Below are 23,953 nucleotides of genomic sequence, written 5' to 3'. Positions count from 1 at the left end.
GTGCACGGCCCGCCCCCGAGCTGACGCGGCTGCGACGCGCGGCGCGGGGGGCTGGGGCGGCCGCGCGGTGGCGTCGGGGCAGCCAGCGGCAGGGCGGGGCGGCGGGCCTGAAGCGACGCCGGGCGCGGGGGCTGATAAAGCCCCGTCGTTGCTCTTCCGCTTCGTGTCTCGTCTCTCCGGCCTCGGGTTCTTTTCGTCTTTTCCGCTCGGAGGCCATGGATGCGCGGGCTCGTGCGAAGCGCTACGAGAAACTGGACTTCTTGGGGGAAGGGCAGGTGAGCGGCTGCCGGGGCCCTCTGGGGGGTGGCCGGGGTGCGCGAGGCGGGCCGTCCGCCGCAGTGTCCGGGCCTGCCGGCTCGGCGCTGCGGGCCGCCCTGCCGATGCGCTCACGCGCGTCTCTCTCTCCCCGTAGTTTGCTACTGTGTATAAGGCAAAGGACAAGGTCACGGGGCAGATCGTTGCTATCAAAAAGGTGAGTGCTGGAACGTCCCTCTGTTGTGTCGCTGAGCGCCTTGCCCTGCAGCGCTGCTTGTGTGGACGGCTGCCGTGGGTAGTGCGTGAGGGTTGCTAGAGCCGTTGGCAAAGAAAACGAAGGTAGCACAATCTATGGCTGCCTGGCCTTCTTGCTTGTCTGTGCCACGTGTAGTGAGGTCGGATTGTTCTGGGCCATGTATACATGGGCCGGACTGAAAGCAAAACCTCCATTTTACTTCTATGGAAACTACAGCAGATGTGAAAAGCACAGTGACACTATGTGGTAGAGCGTGTTCTGAGATACCAAAAACTATTTTTCAGCAGAGACACCACCATTAGTTAGGCATTGTCACTAGCAGTGAGCAAAAGCCTGCGTGCTGCAATTGCATAAATCTGTACCAGTGAAGCTGACCTGCTGTTGTCGTCACCTGTGCTGAAATGCATCACCTGCTGCCTCACTGTGCTCACACTTGCTGTTTGGTCTCCATAAATGTTTAGCAAGTGTCGATGAATCTCGGTAGGTGCCATTTTTCTGCATGGAGTAGTTCAGCAACACACCTTTGCTTCATTCACACTTCTATGTCAGATGTCATTTTGTTAGAGTACCCTTCTGCTGCCATCTGTCGTATGGCAGCAACACAGAATGGGAAGGTTCAGCCTCTACTGCCACGCTAGCATCCACCTCTGACATCATAGGCCAGTGTAATAACATAGGAGGCATTATTGCAGAGCAGTCCTTGTAAAATATTCGGTATTGTTAACATATAGAAGTAACAGCACTTTTTTTAATTAAAGCACTAAAAGAGCAACAGCAAAATAAAACTAAAGAGATATTTCACCTTGTTTTTGTACAACTAATGCATGAGTCTGATTGGATGGCAGTGGCTGCAGCTCTTAATGAGGGTTCAAGGTGTTCATCAGAGACATTTTATTAAATTTTACTCTTCCTGGACTTGAAAATGTGGTATTAAAACTCAACCTGCATTGGAAAAATAACACCAAAGGATGTAACTGTACTGTTGCGGCCTGTGGCTTGACCTTGTATAATATGAGACATTTATTTTCAGATTAAATTGGGACACCGATCAGAAGCTAAAGATGGTAAGTATTAAAATAAGTTCATGTTATATAAGCTGCTTTTATTGGTTTTGTTTCTGCAGACTGGGTGATTGATTCCTTCCAAACTTAGGGGGACAGAAAAAAATAACCTCAAAAATACAGTACTCTCGTACTGTATGTCTAACTGCGCATAGATGGCTGTCAACTTTCTCAGTTTAGGTGCAACCCAAACATGAGTATAGCATAGAATAATAGTTCTGATGCTTACATGTGCCTCTGTGTCTTAATTGTGCAAAGGAGGTGCGAGTGCTTATCTTTTTTGTCTCAGAAAACATCACATGAAAACAATGAGTAAAAACAAGATTCTAAAAATCTTTTCTTTGCGTAAATTTGCTTGTTTTGTTTTGAGAAATTATATTTGTGCAGTAGTTTCTTTTGATAAATTGCTCTGACCAGCCACATGCATTCAGGCATTGATGTTGCAATTAAAACCCAATAATCCTGGTCTTTGCTTTTTGCTTATCTGGTGCAATAGTGTGCAGTCATATGGGCGTAGCTGCCATCCTTCAGGGATCCTGCACCGGTTACCAAATTCTTGTGAAAATTCTTCAGTTCCATTCTAAGGAAGAACTAGACATCCCAGAGTCTTCCAGTTGTGTCAACTGCCACAGAGCTGTGATTCACCTGGTCTTCACTAGACTAATGTCCTTTAAGGACAGTCATCTTTTAGGGCCTGCAGCCATAATTCAAGAAAAAGAAGAGTGATCATGTCTGGTTTTCCTTGTGCTTAACTGGTTGCATACTTCGAATTTTTTTTTTTTTTAGTATAAAAAATATGCCCACATGAGAGCAGACACTGTCTGTTTGTTTCTAAAGAAGGAATTAAAGTAGGTGAAATGAGAGTGTAAATTAATCCATCACTGCACCCAAATCTTTGCTAGAATCTTATATGTTGAATAAAAGTGGGGATAGCGCTTTTTCTGAGCACCCATAGTTGAAACTTGCTGCACAATGAAGTGCAGTAGTGTTTGTCTGCCAGTAAGTTGTCTTAGCCATTCATACCAGCATGTTTTTGAGAGAGGAGTTGTTACTAGTGTGCATGGTTTGATGGGATGCAGTATGGATGGCCATCAAAGTTCCCGCCCCAGGTTTTTCTTTATGAAATCTGTCTGTTACAGGATTTGTGTTAGGGTGAGCAGGTTTTGGCCAGTACTTTTTGTGTTGTAGTACAACTGCAGAAGAGAAATTTTCTTACCTCTTCCATCTGAAATAGCCTTTTTTTTTTTTTTTTTTTTTTTTTTTTTTTTTTCCCAAAAATCATGTTCATTCTACCTCCCTCTGGAAATGATGCAGTGTAGAACTGAAATTTCCAGGACGTAACTTTACTTTAAAACAAAATCAAATCTTGCTATAACTTGGAAACTGTTTTTCTAGGCTTGTTGTAGAACAGACCTTTTTAGCCAAAGGAATGTATACATTGCTTTATAATCTATATCTTCTAATTATTACCTATATTTTGTCTGCAGCAATCTACGTATCTGTGGCAGTCTGCTTGGCTTTAACAAATAGATGAGCGGTGAGGAAAAGGATTGTAATGTTAAATAATCAATGAACAACAGAGTAAGAGGTTTCTTTGCTGGAGTTTAATTTGAAATTTTTAATTTTATTCTATTTCATTACTTTTTTCGATATAGGAATCAACAGAACAGCTCTCAGAGAGATAAAGTTGTTGCAGGAACTAAGCCATCTGAATGTTATTGGTGTAAGTAAAATGAATGCTACTTCTAAAATCAGTTCCCAAATACTGTTGATACAGTTTCAAACTGAAATTTAAAACTAGTTATCAGAAAGCTACTTTATTGTAGATTCTTTGCCCAAGGTGAACAGTGAAACAGTTGTTGCAGAAAAACATCTGTTTTCTTAATAAATGTTATTTTTATTATTTTTATTATGTTAGTCTTTTTACTTTTAAATCCTTTACTATTTAGCTCATGGTTATGGAAATCAAAGGTAGGAAGGCTTCTAGAAATTTAGATCGTCTGATTTTTATTTATCTATTTATTTTTATATTTCAATTATACAAATGCAAACGAGTGCAGTGTTAAATTTACCTGAACTGGCTAGCGGCAGAGGAAATTGTGACAGCCAAAAGCAGGCTTTGTAAGTAACAGTGAAGTGGGATTCACATAGTTTTTATTAGGTTTTATTGCTGCCACTTAAACCCATTGTTAGGTAGTGTGATTCCTGTCTTGTTTCAGTCTTACTTAAATTGACTTCTGTCTACAGATACTTAGCGGGAGCTGAAGGTACTTTAAAATTAGCAAATGTAGGTCATTCAAAACTTTGCCATAACCACTAGACCAGATAGGAATTCTCTGGAGTTTTTATTTAGCATTTTGGACTGGAGGTACAGTACTCTTCTGGACTGTGAATTTAACTTTCAAAGTGGTTACAGTACACAGAGAAGTCTACTGAACTTGGTTGGTAAGTAAAGTGGAACTGATAGTGGGGGGGGGGGGGGGAAGCAATCACAAAACAATAGTATGTATAAATTATGCAGTAGAAGGCAATCCATGTATTTCACACAGAACATAGTGAATCTCTCAAGTTTATTTCCACAGGCATTACAGAAGCAGATGATATCAACAGTGTGAGAAGGAATTTGGCAAATTTGCAATCATTCATGAATCCAAGAGGGCAGAAGTTCTATATAACAGTTGAGCTTGGGTAGAGGGTAAGGATGCAAGGTGTGCTTTGGAATATCCATCAAAGTTAGCAGAAACTTGGGGGTATTGGATGGTAAGCTGGATATGAACCAGCAATGTGCACTTGCAGCCCAGATAGCCAACTGTATCCTGGGCTGCATCAGAAGAAGTGTGGCCAGCAGGGTGAGGGAGCTGATCCTGCCGTTCTGCTCTGTGCTCTGCTTGCCTTGAGTATTGCATCCAGATGTGGCGTCCTCAATACAGGAGAGATGTGGACCTGTTGGAGTTTGTCCAGAGGAGGGCCAAAAAAATATCCAAGAGATTGAACATTTCTGCTATGAGGGCAGGCTGAGAGTGCTGGGCCTGTTCATCCTGGAGAAGAGAAGGTTCTGGGAACACCTGATAGTGGCTTTTCACTATCTAAAGGGGGGCTGTAGGAAGGAAGGAGGCAGACTCTTCAGCAGGGTCTGTTGTGGTAGGACTACAGGAAGTGGTTTCAAAATAAAAAGGAAGATTTAGATTGCACAAAAGGAAAATAATTTGTGCAGTGAGGGTGGTAAGGCACTGACTGGCAGAGGTTGCCTGGAGATGTGATGGATGCTCCATCCCTGGAGACATTCAAGGTCAGGCTGAATAGGGCTCTTAGAAACCCGATCTGGCTGTGTGTGTCCCTTTTCCTTGTAGGTGAGAGGGACTAGGTGATCATTAAGGATCCTTAGCACCTCAAACAATTCTGTGATTCTATGAATTCAAGATTTTTAATTCTAGGATGGAGAGGTAGTTGTATAAAATGTTACCAGATAATGTGGACTTCTTGGCTATTGAGTTAAGAACTAAACTGAGTAATAAATTTTGTGTTGCAGGTAGGCGAACTGCAACAGTGCTACTTCATATTACGGGGTTACATTAAAGAAAACAAGATTCAAGACAGAACTGTGAGATCAGTTCCATGCTTTCCCAGGTCTAGGCCGTAGGTAGTCCTGTGCCTGTCTGTCTCTGCCAGTAAACTGAAAGTGCCTGTGCAAACTAGAGTAGAGTGGAATTTTAGAAAACTGGAGTTGAGGGAGTATAGTTCATCATAACATATTTTGTTTTACAGCTTTTAGATGCATTTGGACACAAATCCAATATTAGCTTGGTGTTTGACTTCATGGAAACAGACCTTGAGGTAAGACGGATTAAGATATCTCTTATTTCAGCGTCTTCAAATGCATTTTGAAAATGCGTTCTGAAAAACATATTTTTATAGCCTTACTTTTACTGTATTTTTTTTTAATTTTCTTTTTATAATGGTGTCTTTCATTATGTAACTTGATTAATATTATACCTTTAAAAGAGTTGGAATAGTGTGACAGTTTTTGTGTAATTTCAACTGAAAATGCCTTTACTTTTAAGTAATTTCTGTCAGCGCTGTTACCAGGAAACAGAATGTTTACTATATTAGTTTTCTAGGACTTCAGTCAGAGCATAGAACCACTTGATCATAAGCCAGGATCTCAGAATGCAATTGCTAAGCACAGTAATGTAAAACATGCACAAGTAAGTGTGATGTTATTAAAGTATGCCATGTAATGATCTGACTAGAAGTCACATACTCCTGGACCCTTCTTTTAAATTTGACAGTGGTGCTTGCTTGCAAGCCTGACTCTTATAGATGTTTCGTTAGTTTGTCTTTTGCCAAAATATTTTTATCAAATACTTCAGTGCAGATGCTTCATTGTGGAGCACTGCTGAGAAGACATTTTGGATGATTCTCATGTCAGATCTGTATATGCATATCCATACTCTGGAAGAAATTAACCCATTGTACATATGGCGTGAGACCCTGGAGCTCACACTTAAAATATTAAAGTAAAGCATTGACAAGTTTCTTGAATCTCAGAGGAATATAAGACTGAAGTTTTACTTTTCTTCTTTTTGCTCGTAGAAGTAATGCCTGTACTTTCTAGAGGATTCATTTCTACTTAGTAACTATGCAGTGTTTAGGAATCAAGAAGGTGCACTGTACAAGGAGGAATTAAATACTTAGTAACACAATGCAGAGCAGTTATTCATGTTGCGGTATCATTCAGACACCTTTGTTAGGGACTGAGGCGTGTTGTGATTAGGCACGTGCTGCATGTTGGAAATTCTTTGGTTTTAGGCTGTTGCTTTGTAAATCTCAAACAATTTAAATCTTGAGAAATGGTACTAATGAACTGAAAAGCAATATTAAACGATTTTGAGGGAGTGACTTAGAAAGTATTTTTAAGGAGGATGTTCACTAGAATTTTGATGTTAAAAATTAAACTATGTTGAACACTTAAGTTTGTTAAAATATAGTGTCGTGGCTATACTTCCCTGTCTTTGTGGGGGGAGAAAAAGGAAACCAATGTGTTAACAAGGATTAGATGCTTAAATTGCACGGAGGACAAATGAACATGTAGGAATATAATTTCTTGTAGATTATTAACACATCTGTTATTTTTGTGTACAACTTTTGACTTGTAAGATTGGATATGTTTGGTATGAAGATAAAATAAAATCATGCTTCCTGCCAATTTTCTAAATGAGCTGCTTATGCCAAGTTCACAATAGACCATCTGGAGTCCCTACTCCGGTTCTGATATCTAGATCAGTATAGACCTGTGGGTTTTTTGTTTTGTTTTGTTTTTTTGTTTATGGGTTGTTTTGGGGGGAGGGGAGTCTGGTTTTTGTTTTTGGGGTTTTTTTTTTTGTTTTGTTTTGTTTTGTTTTGTTTTTGGACAAAGGATGTGAACAGTAGAGTATGTATAGCTACTAATTGCAACTTTATCCTAAAGCATAAGCTAACTTTTGAGCTGAAAAAACTGCGGAATAATTTTGCATTATAAGCTTTTGTGCTTATCAATCTACCATTGTCAATGTAACATTTGCAGGTTATTATAAAGGATACTAGTATTGTGTTAACACAAGCTCACATCAAAGCCTACATGCTGATGACACTGCAAGGATTAGAGTATTTACATCAACAATGGATTCTGCACAGGGTAAGCATGCTCTAAATGCCTTTGTTTCCATAACAAATGTCACTTTTGATTGAATTTTAGTCTGAATAATGAAACCTTCATTGGTTTGCAGTGCATAGGGTTGCACTAGCTGTTGAGCAGTGGCAGTTGCAATGCTGGAAATGTTAAGAATTACTGACATCTATAGTGTAGATGCTTATATGTGTAAGCCATTCCAAAAGTAATGCTTTCTATTAATTCCCATGGAAACTACGATGCAAAAAGCACAGTAGCTCTATACAGCAGAGCAAATTCTGTTTTTCAACGTAGTCACCACTCTTAGCTATGCATTTTAATCAGCGATGAACAAGAGCCTGCTTGCCACGCTCTTAAAAACCAGCATCAGCAGATGTCACTCACTGTCTCTACTGCAGTAACGCACCACCCCTTCTTCTCTATGTTCACATCCACTGTTTGGTCTCCATAAACATTCAGCAAGTGTCAGTGAAAATGTCAGCAAGTACCTTTTTTTTTTTTTACACATAGAAGAACTCAGTTCTGCAGCTTTGCTTCATCTGCACTTCCATGTCAGATGCTGTTTTGTTAGACTGCCTCTCTGCTGCCATCTGTCACGTGGCAAAAGAATGTAATGGGATATTGGTGAGTAGGTTCAACCTCTACTGCCATACCACCATCTGCCTCTGACGCTGTGGGTCAACATACAAAACAGGAGGTGCTACTTTTTGAGCAGCCTTTGTCAAGCTGTCTCAAGTGATTCATGACTTTGGTTAGAACTGTGATCTAGTCTGGCTTAGATGAAGTTAACTTTCTTAATAGGAGTTTGCATCATGCTGTATTTTGAATCTGTAGTTAAAACAGTGGGCTTCTTTCCACCTGTTGAGCACTGCTTGCGCATCCTCAAGCCTTTTTCTGCTCTGCCTCTAACCCAGCAGATCTGCTTGGAGGGGCTCAAGATTGGGACAGGATGAAGCACTTGGGGCAGCTGACCCAAGTGGCCCAGAGAAATGCTGTCTGTGGTACAACAGTGTAAAAATAAATAAATAAAAATTAAAAAATGGGATATAGGAAAATATTTTGTCTTCCAAGTTGGCTGTTGCTCAGAGGCTATTTGGGCAGTCTCTGCTTGTGGGAGGTGATAAGTGAATTCCTTTGAGTCCCTTGTTTTTTGGATTTTGTTTAGTTTTTTTCTTGTTGTTTTTGGGCTTTTTTCCTCCTTTCACCTGTTAAATGCCCTTTGTTTTATATCAGTCTATGAATTTTCTTGCTCTTCCTGTCTCACTTGGTTATGAGGAGATGCAAGTAAATGGCTTTGTGCCTCCTGGCTGCATCCAGGACACAACACTGTTACTGTATTAAACTATATCAGTCCCGTAACCTCTCCAGCTGTCAGACAAATTAGCGATCATCTTATTCTTTTTTTTCAACAGTGCAGTAAGACAGAAGTAACGTTCTTGCAGCAAAGCAAAAACCTACCACAAATCTGTGTTTTTGAGCTCTGGAAATTAAATATCATAATATTCAAACTGTGATGTTTGATGATTTTTTTATTTTCATTTATGTGGAAATGATGTCATTTGTTTTCTTCATCACAGTGTAAAAACTCAAAATATATTTAGACTGAGTTTTAGAATACTGTTACTATACTCTTGCTGGGATGTTCTCTGTATGTCTGTTTTTATTAACGACAGGATTCCTTCTTTGCTTTCTGTGCTGACAGGATCTTAAACCAAATAATTTGCTGTTAGATGAAAACGGTGTTTTGAAATTGGCTGACTTTGGCTTGGCAAAATCTTTTGGAAGCCCAAACAGAGTTTACACACACCAAGTAGTAACAAGGTAAGACATTTCTTAGATTGATGGTAAATGTTATGTATTACCCTGTGGAATACACCAAGTTAAAGCAACACATTTCAAGTTTGATTTCTAGCTCAAGTAGTATGACTATAGTGGCAAAAGGTCTCATAACTTTGCGTAAAGAAAGCATAATAAAATGCTTTTTAGCAGTGTTTTAAAGAATGATTAGAATTTGTGTCCCTGGAGGTTGTTCTATGGTATGATATGGTTTTGAAGCACGTGAAAATAACATTTATTTACCTATAAATCAAGCTTTCAGAGAGACAGTTGTTACTTGCTGCTAATCATGAACCCACCAGTCTTTTGTAGTGAGGCATATTAACTATTGTGATGTAAAAGCTCAACCCAGTTAAGTTAATGTCATTTTTGATGTGCTTACTTAAGACATGTACTCTTTTTTTTTTAAAAAAAAAAAAAAAACCAACAACAACAAATTACTGCAAAATAAGTTTCCTTTGGTCCACTGTAATGCTAAAACTATACAGCAAAACTGTTTAATACCTTCATTCAATCAAAAGGCATCAGTGATACAGTTGTTTGAAATGCAGTGTATATCAAATCTTGCCCAGCTTCAAATAATTGCTGCCAAGATGTATTTTACACAAAATTAATTTCTAAGTCTGTTGCTAGTTGTATTTTTGAAAGCTGAAAGGAACTCTGTCTTAAAGTACCATTTATTGAAAATAAATTTAAAGAAAACAACAGTCTGTAACATGTAAGCCTCCCTATATACTTTTATACTTTTTCCTTTGCATATCTGCAATTCTGTTGTTTGCCCGTTAGCTCAGCTGTAGTAAAACTGTGGTTACACATAGCCCCATGATGTACAATGCAATGCTTTTCAAACTTAAAAAACAAAAACAAACAAAAAACAAAACAACAACAACGCTTTGTGGTTCTTTAATGTTTAGAAAATACATGGGCAAGAGCAGAATTCTTGTAGTCTTGCACTGCTGCAGCATACATCAAGTAAAACCAGGTTCTCCTGAAACATTTTTTTCTGTTCAGATGGTACCGATCCCCAGAACTACTGTTTGGTGCTAGAATGTATGGTGTCGGTGTTGACATGTGGGCTGTTGGTTGTATTCTAGCCGAGCTGCTTCTCAGGGTAAGTCTTCAAATGTAAGCATTTGTATTTGTTCTTCAGTGCATTTTAGATGTGGGTTTCTTCTTCCCTGCAGTAGTATAATCAATAGAAACTTAGGCTACTTCCTAGGAGCAATGAAAGGGGGCAGGAAGGAAATAACTTCCATAAGTTTGGTACCTATAAGGAAGGGGAAATTTTCTAATAAGCTGAGGTTCCAAAACCATTGCAAAGATTGGAAACCTTAAAAAACAGCTAGGCAAAAAAGTACAACAGAGTATCACAGTTCTGCCTTTGGGAAGGTGAGTGAAGTAGGTTACTCTTCCAGTCCTCTCCGTGTTTTCTTTTCACACAGCCATTCCTCAGTTTTCATCTATGATATTCTCAGAACATTTGGCATCATATGTACATGTACACTCTATAAATTGTTTACCAATAATTGGGAATAATGACCACAGTACCACTGTAGATTTATTTGTAATGAGCTGAAAATGTACTGTTGTTGTTGTAAACTGTGGCTAGTTAATAGACTGGAGTGAGGCTGGAGATAGTCAAGATTACATTATGTCACTCCTCAGCAAGATGTTATGTACGGGTGTAATCATCCATAAATATGCGTTATGGAAATAAGCAATTATGTAGGTCTTCTGAAAACACTGAAGTAGGAGGTAGGAAGTGGAGGGCAGGGGGTACAAGCATAGCTGAAAGCATGAAGTAGCCTGCAGTATAACTTCCCAAAATAAGCAGGTTCTGCTTGATTTATGCACTTTAAGTGTATGTTGTATTGTGAGCCTGATTAGGTAACTAGTCTGTTTGAAAACACTTGGGAATATGTCATTTGCCTTGTCTGATTTGTCATATGTATAGGTGTGCCAGTACAAGTTCAGAATGGAAATATAGAGTGGTTGCTTAAGAAGCATCAGTAGTGCATGCATAAACATAGATGAGGCCACAGGTGTCCAACCTTCTGGCTTGCCTGGGCCATGTTGAGTGAAAAGGGATAATCTTGCACTGTGTATATGTGGAATGCTACAGAAGAGATGACTGCTAGTTATTTCCATGGAGACAACAACAAATACAAATAGCACAGTAGTTATTTGATAGAGCAAATTCTCAGCTACAAAACAGTGTTTTTCAATGTAGTCACCACTATTAGCTGTGTTTTTTTTCCCAACGTTGAACAAGAGCCTGCATGCCATGCTTATAAAAATCTCTACCTGTGAAGGTGATACCTGTTCACAGTTGCTGTGATGGCATCAGTGCTGATACGCACCGTCCACCTCCTCCCATCTGCTCTGTGGTCCCCATAAATGTTCAGCAAGTATGGATGGATATCAGTGCATGCCATTTTTTTTCCATGTGGAATAATTCAATAACACACCTCTTGCTTCATCTGCACTTCCATGTCAGATGCCATTCTGTCAGAGTGCCCCACTGCTGCCATCTGTCACACAGCAACAACATGGGATGGGGTATATCCTACCAATGTAGGAAGGGTCCACCTCTACTATCATACCACCAACATCCACCTCTGGCAGTGTAGGCCAATGTAGTAAAATAGGAGGCATTACTTTTGGAGCAGCCCTCGTAAAATATATAGTTAATGCACATAAGTAAACAAAACTTATTTTATTCTGTAGTATTTCTTATTAAAACCTAAAAAGCAGCAACAGCACAGACCTAGTGAAACATTTGACTTTGCTTTTGTACATTAGCCTGGTTTGATAGCAATGGTCGCAATAAGTGCGTTGCCAAAGTGTTCATCAGAAATTTTTATGAAATTTTACTGTTTGATCCTTGAAAACAGTTGTTCACAAATATGCGTACGGCCAAAGAGCAATGGCATATTAATGAGGTGTGATTGTGAAGTGAAGATCTGTGAAGATAATTCTCTTTGGTAAAATAGGGCTTATAGGGGTCCAACAGAGAGACATGATCACGCTTTAATTCAAATATACCGAAGAATTGGTGATTTTTCCTGCAGCCTTGAAACCCATTCTCAAATTACTTAATCAAAATGGAAAGCACAGCTGCATATTTTTCGCTGTTCACAGGACTGTGTTTAAGCAATATGCCTCAATACATGCAATTATTTGCCTTAACTTGAGCCTTAAGTGCACTGCATCCACGCCATGCCCTGATTTCATTCCAGGCAGTGCCAGTTGCACACTGCTGTTTGGTTGTTGCCGGCAGTGGTTGCATGCTGGAGGCGGGGCTGGGCTACTTGGCAGGGCAGAGTCACTGCTGTGATGGTACAGGGCAGGGAACAGCTGCAGGGCAGGCTGGGCCAGGCTGTGTGTGGGCTGCAGGTTGGACAGGTGTGGATTAGACCTCTGAAGTTGTGTACATTGTGGAAAGTTAGAAAGCAAAGACATGATCTAATTCTATTAAATTATTTATTTTTCTTATGAAGCAGATGATGTTTATGGCAAGGTTTTATCACTATGATAGTTTTAAATATATCTGTCTCTTCTTCTTCCTGGTGTACTGGATTGAAGGATAGTGAAATTTCCGGGAGCTTTACAAAAGCTCTTAAAGATCTTCAATGGGCTTTCAAGGCACCAAAATGGAGTGCTCTGCCTTACAAGGGTGTTCATTATGCTCTTTCTGTCCTTATGATTAAAATACTGTCTCTAACTTCACTTTTGTTCACAAAGTCCCTTTTTTTTCTTTCACTGTGTGCCTGTTGCATGAATGACAGCTCAAACTGGACAGACATGCCGTTTTTTTCTGTCTTCTGCCCAGCTTAGTTGACATCTTGTCTTTGTTAGGCAGTTTAATCCTTTATGGATATGAGTCAGTATAATTTCTCTTGATGCTCTTTCGTTCTACTGTTATTAATTCTCACTTTTGTAATGTGATTGCAATCCACGTTAATGTTTATATATATAATGTCATGTAATGTCACCTATCTTGAGGTTGTAGGTGCTGGAAAGATTATTGTGATCAACAGACTGTAAATTTACAGCCCAGGGTAAAACAACTTAGCTTGATAAAAGCATGATTCTACATTGATGCTGTAGTGGTTTTAATGTTATGTTTTGTTCTATTCTGTCAAGTCACTGATAGTAAGCCTGGGTTACAAGAAATGTTCAAAATCTATATGGATGTCACTAGATAGCTTTAAGTGTTCAGTGTCCCTTGTTACAGGCACATGGTATACAAAGATGTTTCAGTTTGAATGTGTAATGCAATTATGAGGAGCCACTCTAAGATAATTTCTGTAATTAAGTCTAGAATTTAGTTTAAATGAGCTGTTGCCTTCCTCCAGGTTCCTTTCTTGCCAGGAGACTCTGATCTTGACCAGTTAACAAGGATTTTTGAAACACTGGGCACTCCAACAGAAGAACAGTGGCCTGTGAGTCCTTTTGTTTAACACTCTGACTTTAATTTTACTTGACTCTACTTTTGCTTTTGAAATTAACTTTAAAAATGTATCAGAATATTTCATTAAGTTCTCAGAATGCAGCTGCCCCTCACAAAGAAAGAAGATAAGGAGCTGAGACTTCTATCTCTAATCTCTAATCATTACAACAGTGTTTTTAGCATCATGCAGCAGTTGAGAGACATCTTAATTTCCTTTCTTGGTCCACAGTTTCCCATGCTATTGATATAAAATTAGTATTGATTGCTTAATGTTCTTGAGATTCTTGATATATTGATGTTTTAACTTGAAAGGCTCTAATTGCTTTCAATGTTAGGAACAATTTATAGGACCTTAAGTTGGGCTGTCCAGGTTTTTTATTCGGGATCCATTAAAAGAAAGAAAGACAGTTCTGAGGCAAAAAGATTTCTCAGAATAACTCTCTGGTAATATACAGAATTCAGTGTCTGTCACTGCAGTGGACCCTTTTTTTTTTTTTTTTTTTTTTTTTTTCTTGTGATTGGCACCACTGGCTTTCAGTGGCATTGTATCCTTAAGCCTTCATCTGCCACACAAGCTGCATCTAAAACATGAATGGTAACCTGTCTAGCTGTGCTCAGTCAGAATAGCTAGGTGTTGTCAGTCATCTTAGGGCACTTCTTTTTTCCATATAAGCTCCAGCCCTCTGACCATCTTAGTGGCCCTCCTCCGGACCCACTCCAAGAGCTCCACGTCCTTCCTCTACTGGGGCCCCAGGCCTGGATGCAGTACTGCAGATGGGGCCTCACAAGAGCCGAGTAGAGGGGGACAATCACCTCCCTCTGTCTGCTGGCCACCCCTTTTTAATGCAGCCCAGAACACAGTTGGCCTTCCGGGCTGCAAACACACACTGCTGGGTCGTGTCCAGCTTCTCGTCCACCAGGACCCCCAAGTCCTTCTGTGCAGGGCTGCTCTCAAGGAGATCTTCCCTGTTTGTATTTATACAGATACATATATATTTGTATAATATTGTATGTATAAATACCTGGCATTGCCCTGGCTCATGTGCAGCATTCTACATTTGGCCTCATTGAACCTCCTTATGTTTTCATGGGCCCACTTCTCCAGGCTGTCCAGGTCCCTCTGGATGGCTTCCCTTCCCTCCAGTGCATCGACTGCACTGCTCAGCTTGGTGTTGTCTGCAAACTTGCTGAGGGTGCACTCGATGCCATTGTCTGTGTCAGTGATGAAGACGTTGAAGAGCACCGGTCCCAGGACCGACCCCTGAGGGATCAAGGGTCATTGTATCCTGCAACTGTTCCTCCTGTATGCCGGTTTTCCTTTGTATGAATGGTGCTTAGGTGCTACCTGAGGTGGTCACTAAATGGATCTATAGCTATGTGAAAAAATTTTGTGTAAGGCAATACTAGCCCCACACAGTTCTGTTATTCTAGGATTCTAAAGGGAGGCACAAAGATTTTTGCAGTGATATTTTCTCTTTCTTGGAGGTGAGAAAAGGAGAGGACAGGAAATTCATTAGCACAACAGAGATAATGCATTCTCAAATTTATTTCCAAACCTATGATTTTCAAATATTGAAACCTTTGCAGTCAAAGTTGTAACTGATTGCACACATTTTTTACTACAGCATTAGTGTTTTATTTAGCTTGAATAAACTTGATGAGCAAACTTACTGAAATATGTTGATTTAAAGGTTTAAAATGCTTACTGACATCTAGATAATTGTCTGTAACTGGTTTAGTTTTATGGTGAAATTTGAATAGAAGGGTTGGTTGGTTGGTTGGGGTTTTTTTGTACCTAAAGGGGGCAAAAATGCCATTCATCTTTTGTTTAACTGGTTTTTCCTTTCCTTCCCTTTAGCCCATAAATAAAACGTGCATTTGAAAAAGTAGCTCAAAATGCTAATGATGGATGACAAACTTTGAAGTGGACAGTATATTACCAGGAGGAAGTGCACATTGGCTCCTCTGTGTATCTTGTCTCTTCTACTGTCTGCTAGTTTTACTTTGCACTCACTGTGAAAGTTCCTCCATGCTTCCTTTGTTAATTTTGTTTCCTATTGTACTACTCACTACTGAAGCAAGAGGGTGAAAGATTACTTGGTAATGGATACTGCGTCAATTCTTTTTTTTAGAGTAATTTTTATGACCTATTATTCCCACACTCGGTGATCAGGTATTAACAGGGTGTCTGAAGAACAGTTAGCTTCTGCTGTGGATACAGCTATATGAAGTTTCATTTCTGTGAAAAGCTAAACGCCTTCAATCTTGAAAAACAGACATTCCATTTTTGTGTCTTTGTAGGGAATGACAAGTCTTCCGGATTACGTCACATTTAAGTCTTTCCCTGGAATGCCTCTTCAACATATCTTCAGTGCAGCTGGAGATGATTTACTTAGTCTTCTACAAGGATTATTTACATTTAATCCTTGTTCTAGAGTTACAGCCACTCAGGTATAGTACACCTGTATGTGTTCTAATCTTCATTAACATACTCAAAATATCAGATAAATGTGTTCTGAAGCTAAGAAGCCAGGTCTGAAATGGAATATCTGTCTGTGAAATACTGTAAGCATATTTCCCACATTTTATACAGAAAAATTTGAAACAACACTCTCTGATAATCACCATTCCCAATTATGTAGCCAAGGTAGACAACTAAAAAGTGTATGAGCCAGACAATCATAGTGAACGTTCAAAATTCAGTTTCATAAGCTAGCGAGTAAATCTTAACATAGTATGTTTTATTCCCTGCTTTTAAAATGTTTTCATCTTTAATTCGTCCAGTCTCCAATTTCATTTAAAATTTCTTGGTTCTTTTTTAAAATGGGCATCTGGTGATTTAAGCCATTGTCTTGATCTGAATTTCAGTTTCCATCTTGCTTGAGTAAAATTGATCTCAGTTTCACTACTGTTTATTGGGTAGAAATAAATGACTTTGAATTAAAATCTTGCAGAATGTTCTGTTCTAGTTGAAAATAGGATTACTGTCGTGGGCTAGGCACAGCAACTAATTCAAATATTTATTGCCTCACAGTCACGGGGTGGCATGCGCACCCCCACTGCAAGGCTGGGACTCCCTCATGGCTTGCTGGACAAGGCAAATCTCAGTGCATGTTAGATACCCTTGAACGAATTGACTTTTTGAGAGCATATTGAAGGATTTTGTTTTGTTTTAGTCACCATCTCTAAAAATGTACCTTCCCAAGTAACTAGTTGCAGCATGCTTGAGACAATTCCTATATTAACTCATATATATGAAGACATTTTCCAGGCCATATTGTAAGATGGTGACTTGAATTTGTGTGATTTTTCTAGTCTTGACATCTCCACAGTGTAAGGCAGGAAAGCAATTTTTGCATACCATATTGGCTTGATTTATACATGGCATTGAATACTTTGTAATTGGCATAAGCAAAAGTAATGTAGAGCTAACAGACTACATAAGTAAAGCCATAAAGCATAGTAAATGGAAGCTGTGGAACTGCTAGAATTTAAAATAGGGTATGTAATTTTTCTACATCAAGTTAATCTTGCTTACATGCTCATTCAAACTATGTCTTCTTGCATTTTACACTGTAGAAGCAGCACAGTTAATTAATAGGAAGACCGGTTTTGAAAGCTAGCAAAACAATAGTGTTCAAAACTTTGGTTACACTATTTTAGTCTCTTTTTCTCACTTCCATCTTTACTCATGTATCTCTTTATTCAGAAAGTGAGTTCTTCAGAGCTAGAAACTCACTGATCTCCTGCAGTGTCATCTAGAGTTTTGTTAGAATGTTTGAGTGCTAGCTAGAAGTGAGCTTGCGGTTATCTCTTAGCTAACAAAGTACCATGGTAGTCACTGAGAATATTAAATCTTGCTATCTTTCAGTACAAAGATGCTTAAGGAGTTTCTGAAGTCTCGATTAAAAGCTATTTATTTAATTACAGTCTCTTTGTATGTGAAGTTCTGATGCTTACTTTTTTTTTTCTGGCTGTTAATATCAAGGCATTGAAACAGAAGTATTTCAGTAATCGACCAGGACCCACTCCAGGATATCTGCTACCCAGACCCAACTGTGCTGCAGAAGCTGTAAAGGAGCAACAACACACACTTTTGAATTTAAAAAGGAAACGAGGAGAGGGAGTAGATCAAGGTAAATTCTTAATGTTTCACCTGTTTTAAAATGGGAACACGAGAGAAAACTGTACTTCCAGTATTTCAAAACATAAAAACTCTCTGAATGGATAATAACCCTGGATACCAGTACCATCTGGAGCCCTTTAGGATTTGTGTTTTCATATAAGCACTTGAAGGTAAGAATGGCTTAATTCTATAATCTAACAGAATTGGTACCAAAAGACTCTTTTGCTATGCTTTACAGATCTGCTAACTAGAAGAAATCTCTAATACCATTAATCTTTTAATGGAGTGTGGTATTATCTACTAAATGAGAGGCTATCAGACTTTCTTCTTGTTTTCTCAAGCAAACAAGAAAATTCTCTGTGAGTTAATAAACTTCATATCACTTAGAAAAAAGAAGGGAGAAATAAGAAATAAATATGGTATTTCTTTTATGTGATAGATTAAAGAATGTAAGTCAAATTTAGAGGGATTTCTGCTATCTCCTTTGGACTAAGCAAATGAACTGTTAAGACCATGCAGGGTAAGGAAGATCTCAGTACATTACAGTGATCCTTTTAAGAAGCAAGCCTATCCCCTAACATTTACTTCCATACGGAACCTCCAGTTTTCCTCAAACAGTAATACATACTTCATACCCTCATAGCAAGAAAAGGTTTGTGGACTCAACAGCTGTATGTGACACTAAACTAGTCAGCCCTTGTAGCAGAGAGGCAAACATTAATTCTTGAGCTTGGAGTCTGTCATCTTGGCAGCAGGAATTTGCTAGATAGTAGCAATTAATAGCTATATAGTAGGTTAATACCAGTTTTGTTTTTACCAGGATGAGGCTGTTTCAATACAAGAGTGTGATATCTTGCTGGAACAGAAATGCTTCCATGAAACTGCATTTCCTCATGAGCTCAGATGGACAACTAAATAATTTAAGTTCATCTTACTGTTCAAGCACTTTGACCCACTGTGTTAGATTATGTCGAATTACAAGTAAAACGCATTAGCTCTGATGCTAACCTCCACGCAATCCCAGCCCAGATAATGACACTTATCAGCACCCCTCCTTCTGCACCCCTACCCGTCACAGGGGCACGAGAGACGCACGCCATAGGGTGTAGCTCAAGTGCCCGTTTATTGCTGCACAGCAGCCGCCTATATCCCATGACACATGACCGCCCCGTGGCCTGTTAAGCACCACCCAGAACCACCCTGTAGCTACCACCCACCAAAGCCCAAGTGCCAACCACACCAGGCACTGCCCACAAGCTCGTTGGCTTAATTTTTCTTTGAATTAGAATCTTTAATCTGTTCACTATTTGCTGACCTCAGTACCACTGGTCAGCTGACATGTGGGAATTTGTCAAGTACCATAGGTAATTCATTAAAGTCATTAGTTGAAGCTTTTTATCTCTTGCACCTAACACCATGTGTCTGCAATTAACATTTTGAGGTCCATGTCCCTAGAATATACGGTCAGCTAAATAACAGGAAAGAGAAAGAAATGCTTCTGAGTTTTGCAGTCTTGCAAAAAAAAATCTTGAAATCTTGCATTTGTCAGTGAACAGAGTTCCCAGAGCTGTATCAGAACATGCTTTAACATCTTTACAAAAGTCTGATCTTCAGTAAGGGGAAATCAGATTTCTGCCTCAGACCTTGGACAAGGCTAGGACTTCAGAGTTTAGATATAAATAAGGCTTTTAGGAATTCAGCGTTACTTTTTGAGATATTTTATTGTCAGCATGAAAAGTAGCATCACTTGCTTCAAGTGCTTGTTGAAACATGTCTGAAAATTATGTTGTGTTGCTGGCGGAACCCAAATGTATCAAAAGTGTAGATCTTAATAGCCCCAACCAGCTTAGAAAGAGAGAACCAGTGTTACAGCCAACAAATCTGCTCTCCTGGATTTCCTCTGATACCCTTATATGGCACAGTCTTCTGAAGTTAAAATGAAGTTGAAGCGAATATTGGAAGAACCAGTCTTTTTTAAGAGTGCAGCATCTTTTTACTGCTGTTGAAAGTAGAAATGTGCAAAAGTCATTTTGAAGTGAGTAATCCCTTGAAATTCTCAGGCTTGTATGTGCTTGTTCTTGCACAGCATCTTCCCCAGCCCTGTTGAGGTAGCACTGCAGAAACTGAGTAGCTTAAACTGGGAAGCAGTCAGTGTCCTCTTGTAAAATCTTGTCATCAGAAACTGGCTGCTAAGAGTGTACTTATGCCATCCCCATGAAGTGCTGCTTTTTCACAAGAAGATTGCCTTGGGGAGTGCTCACTAAATTTAAATGTGCAGCAGCTGTACTTTTCAAAAAAAAAATCTATTGCCAAGGGAAAACTAGCAGTACATGAATGAGAGCCTGTAAAAAAGTATTATACGTAATTGCTGGCTACTGCTGCCACTTATTTCTAATCAGTAAGGTAGGTGGAGGCACTGATGTCCACTGATTGTTCACCTTTTCCACTCTGGAAAACAATCAAATGGAGCACTTCTTCTTCAGGATGCAAACTTCCAGTCCTGTTAATTTGCATTTCTACAGAGCTGTAAGCTCATAAAATTGAGAATACAGAATACAGCAGTGATCTCTTTCCTAAGATAGTACAGATCTGAGATTAGGCAGGTTTCCTGTGCTATTCTACACTGGCTTGGAAAAAAAAACAACAGCCTATTAATGTTTAAAGGCGCTTCTGTAATTTGGGTGTTTGCTTAAGGTTTGTGGGAATGATTCATTGTTAATTTATATTAGAGGACACTTGCTTATAGGACATGTAAAAATTGTTGGATCCTTCTATAGAAAACTTTGTATCCATTCCAGAAGGCAGCTGTGGTTTATTCTATCAAGATTATAAATAAGCAGTACATGAATAAATTAGAGGACAAGAGGTGCATTATGCTAATGCAGAAGTGCTGCTGCCCTCATTTCTGCAGTTGATACTAACAGAAATGTGGTTGAAGGTAAGTCACAGACTTAAAGAGCTGTTACCTCCTAAAGACAGTTCTGCTGGGTACTGACTGTGTGTGAAAAAGATCGCTCATCATTACCCCTTTACTGTGCTAACAATGTGATTTACACTTTTCAGGACTACCAAAAAAATTGATTTTTTGATTGCTGTGGATGGCAGATGAAAATGAGAGCTCAAGTGACCTGAGTCCCAACCATGAAAAACTCTGTAATAGTCACTGGATGGTTATTTTTAGAATATATTAATATGTAAGACGTGAACGTAATATTTTATTAATACAACTGAAGTTTTTAATTTTTTTTAAATAAAATGCTGCTTAAAAAGCAAGATGGTCCCTCTCTCTGATTTGCTGTCTCACTGCTTTGACTCGTGTTTTGAGGTACAAGTCTGAACCACCTGCATGCTGCTGATTTACATAGACCAATTTTGTAGACCCTTTCTGTTGAATCACATGCATTCCTTTACAGAGGCCCATCCTTCAGAGGAAGATGGCAAATGTGGCACCTGGAGCTTAAATGTACGTGGCTGTCTGCCAACACTCACAATGTGTGTTGGAAAAACTATATCACTATAAGAGAAAGACGGGAGGCTTTTTGTTTCAGTTCATATGCCAGTGTAACAACGAAGTTTGCATGTACTCACTCAGACAGCTTGCCTTATGAATTTCAAAGGATATGTTCACTGTACTGAAAACAATATGGTGCTCACAATGACTGTGAAGTGGTTGGGTTGTTTTTCTTACCACACATTCTTGTCTTCTGGGAGAGATTGCCTGGGAACATATAAATACTGTTTTCTTCACAGCCAGGATTGCAATAGGGGTAGAGGGAGACCCAGTTTGGGAAACTACACCAGACCTGTGAATGTGTGTTTGTTGAACATTTTTCACAGTGCATAGACTGAGTTTAGCTCTGTTGCAAAGTGTTTGTTTGGCAACAGGACTTCTCCAGTGGAACAAAACAAGCCAGTAGGTGCTGCTGCTGCAGCTTAATTGCATGCCCACCATAGTGCAGTGGATCTCTGGGATACCTGTTGAGGCACTGTCGTTTTCCCACCTATGAACTGCTTTTAGCATTCCATCTTCTAATGAATGTAGGTTGCCCTGAAAGTGACGTCTCCTGTGGAAGACTGCACACTGCACTATGCTGCTGCAGTTTCTGTGGAAACTACAATGGATGTAAAGAGGACGATAACACCACTTGAAAGGTCAAATTTACAGATATGGGACACTGTTTTTCATCATAGTCACCACTAATATGCATTTTCACCAGCAATGAACAAAAGTCTGCATTGCAATGTTGCCACCACTGGTTCCAACACACTGAAGCCAATTTTCAGATTTGTATACAGTTCCCTGGTCATAATCCACCAATTTGAGCGGATGAGCTGATTGAGACACTTGTTATTTTGTGGCGTGGCAGCTGTGCAAGGCTGTCTGGAATGTGGCTTGTCTTTCACATCACTGTCACCACTGCTGAAAGTCACCATCCACCACTTCACTGTGCAAACATCCACTGTTCAATCATAGAATCATAGAATCATAACATGGTTTGATTTAGAATGGACTGTTAAGATCACCTAGTTCCAACCCCCTGCTGTAGGCAGGGACACCTCCCTCTAGACCAGGTTGCTCAAAGCCCCATCCAGCCTGGCCTTGAGGACCTCCAGGGTGGAGGCATCCACAACCTCACTGGGTAACCTGTTCCAGTGTCTCAGCACTGTCACAGTGAAGAATTTCTTCCTGTTATCAAGTCTAAATCTACCCTCTTCCAACTTAAACCAGCGGTGTAACTAGCGGTGTTCCTCAGGGGTCTGTGCTGGGCCCAGTCTTGTTCAACATCTTCATCAATGACCTTGATGAGGGGATAATGGCCACCCTCAGCAAGTTTGCTGATGATACGAAGTTGGGAGGATTGGCTGACACGCCTGAAGGCTGTGTTGCCATTCAGCAAGACCTGGACAGGCTGGAGAGCTGGGCAGAAAAAAAACAGATGAGGTTTAACAAAAGCAAGTGTAGAGTCTTGCATCTGGGGAGGAATAATTGCATGCACCAGTACAGGTTGGGGGATGACCTGCTGGAGGGGAGCTCTGCGGAAAGGGACCTGGGTGTCCTGGTGGACGACAGGTTGGCCATGAGCCAGCAGTGTGCCCTTGTGGCCAAAAAGGCCAATGGCATCCTGGGGTGCATTAAAAAGAGCGTGGCCAGCAGGTCAAAGGAGGTGATCCTCCCCCTCTACTCTGCCCTGGTAAGGCCTCATCTGGAGCACTGCGTCCAGTTCTGGGCTCCCCAGTACAAAAAAGACAGGGATCTCTTGGAAAGAGTCCAGCGGAGGGCCACAAAGATGGTGAAGGGCCTGGAGCATCTCTCCTATGAAGAAAGGCTGAGTGAACTGGGTCTGTTCAGCCTTAAGAAAAGAAGACTGAGAGGGAACCTGATCCAGGTCTATAAATATCTGAGGTGTGGGGGGCAGAATGGCGAGGCCGGACTCTTTTCAGTGGTGAGTGGAGACAGGACAAGGGGAAACGGCTGGAACTGCAGCATAGGAAGTTCCGCACAAATGTGCGCAAGAACTTCTTTACAGTGAGGTGACGGAGCACTGGAACAGGCTGCCCAGGGAGGTGGTGGAGTCTCCTTCTCTGGAGATGTTCAAGACCTGCCTGGATGCCTACCTGTGCGACCTGGTGTAGGGAACCTGCTTTGGCAGGGGGGTTGGACTCGATGATCTCTGGAGGTCCCTTCCAACCCCTACAATTCTGTGATTAAAACCGTTTCCCCTCATCCTGTTGCTACGTGCCCTTATAAAAAGTCCCTCCTTGTTGCAGGCTAGCAACACAACACAGCGTTCTCGTGCAAAAGATTCCACTTTATTTTCCCAAGCAAGCTTTTTATATTCCAAAGTGTATTCAGTACATTTCCACTAACAATCCAGTGGCTAGAAAGCAAGCAAGTTTTGTAACAAATCTTCATAACAGCATTGAGTTTATTTTATGCTTAGCTGCAAAACATCCTCTTTCTCTTTCCCAGAAAGTTGGCATTCAAAGAGGTCAAACCAACCTCTCCATCCCCCATACCTCCCTAGCTTTCCTGTAGGCTCTCTTCAGGTACTAGAAGGCAGCTATCAGGTCTCCTTGGAGCCTTCTTATCTCTAGGCTGAACCCCAGCTCTCTCAGCCTGTCTTCATAGGGGAGATGCTCCAGCCCTCTGATCATCTTTGTGGCCCTCCCCAGAATCTGTTCCAACAACTCCATGTCCTTGTGATGGGGGCCCCAGAACTGGTTGCAGTATTCCAGGTGGGGTCTCACGAGAGCAGAGGGATAAAATCACCTCCCTCAACCTGCTGGTCACACTTCT

The 23,953-nt window shown here is 40.3% G+C and overlaps 1 protein-coding gene across 12 annotated transcripts; it reads left to right on the top strand.

Annotated features, from left to right (window-relative positions):
* Positions 1-87: 87 nt before the first annotated feature.
* On the top strand, positions 88-20,928 carry CDK7 (cyclin dependent kinase 7). Of its 12 annotated transcripts, XR_006179721.1 has the most exons (14): positions 88-275; positions 413-472; positions 1,542-1,575; positions 3,228-3,295; positions 5,338-5,406; positions 7,136-7,246; positions 7,751-7,864; positions 8,943-9,061; positions 10,088-10,187; positions 13,435-13,521; positions 15,831-15,980; positions 17,518-17,665; positions 20,454-20,593; positions 20,719-20,928. XR_006179721.1 is itself a non-coding variant. In XM_042875271.1 (13 exons), the coding sequence occupies exons 1-13, from the start codon at positions 216-218 to the stop codon at positions 20,742-20,744; spliced, it is 1,146 nt and encodes a 381-aa protein (XP_042731205.1). In that variant the 5' UTR covers positions 88-215; the 3' UTR covers positions 20,745-20,928. The 12 variants fall into 12 exon arrangements, 9 of the variants coding, with proteins under 9 accessions (XP_042731205.1, XP_042731202.1, XP_042731206.1 ...); XR_006179723.1 differs by having other exon boundaries at positions 17,518-17,825; positions 18,476-20,928; XR_006179722.1 differs by having other exon boundaries at positions 17,518-18,014; positions 20,454-20,928.
* Positions 20,929-23,953: the final 3,025 nt, after the last annotated feature.

Source organism: Lagopus leucura, unplaced genomic scaffold (genome assembly GCF_019238085.1).
Source record: "Lagopus leucura isolate 7727_CA_CO unplaced genomic scaffold, USGS_WTPT01 Super-Scaffold_100014, whole genome shotgun sequence".
In the NCBI taxonomy this organism is placed as follows: domain Eukaryota; kingdom Metazoa; phylum Chordata; class Aves; order Galliformes; family Phasianidae; genus Lagopus; species Lagopus leucura.
This window is presented reverse-complemented; position numbering and strand designations above follow the sequence as displayed.

What these genes read in the sequence shown, in the direction of transcription:
- CDK7 (XM_042875268.1), top strand. Translation starts at nt 216, where the DNA reads ATGGATGCGCGGGCTCGTGCGAAGCGCTACGAGAAACTGGACTTCTTG. An exon ending in AGATCGTTGCTATCAAAAAG is followed by an intron (nt 473 to 1,541) that starts GTGAGTGCTGGA and finishes ATTTATTTTCAG; the next exon opens with ATTAAATTGGGACACCGATC. An exon ending in ACACACCAAGTAGTAACAAG is followed by an intron (nt 9,062 to 10,087) that starts GTAAGACATTTC and finishes TTTTCTGTTCAG; the next exon opens with ATGGTACCGATCCCCAGAAC.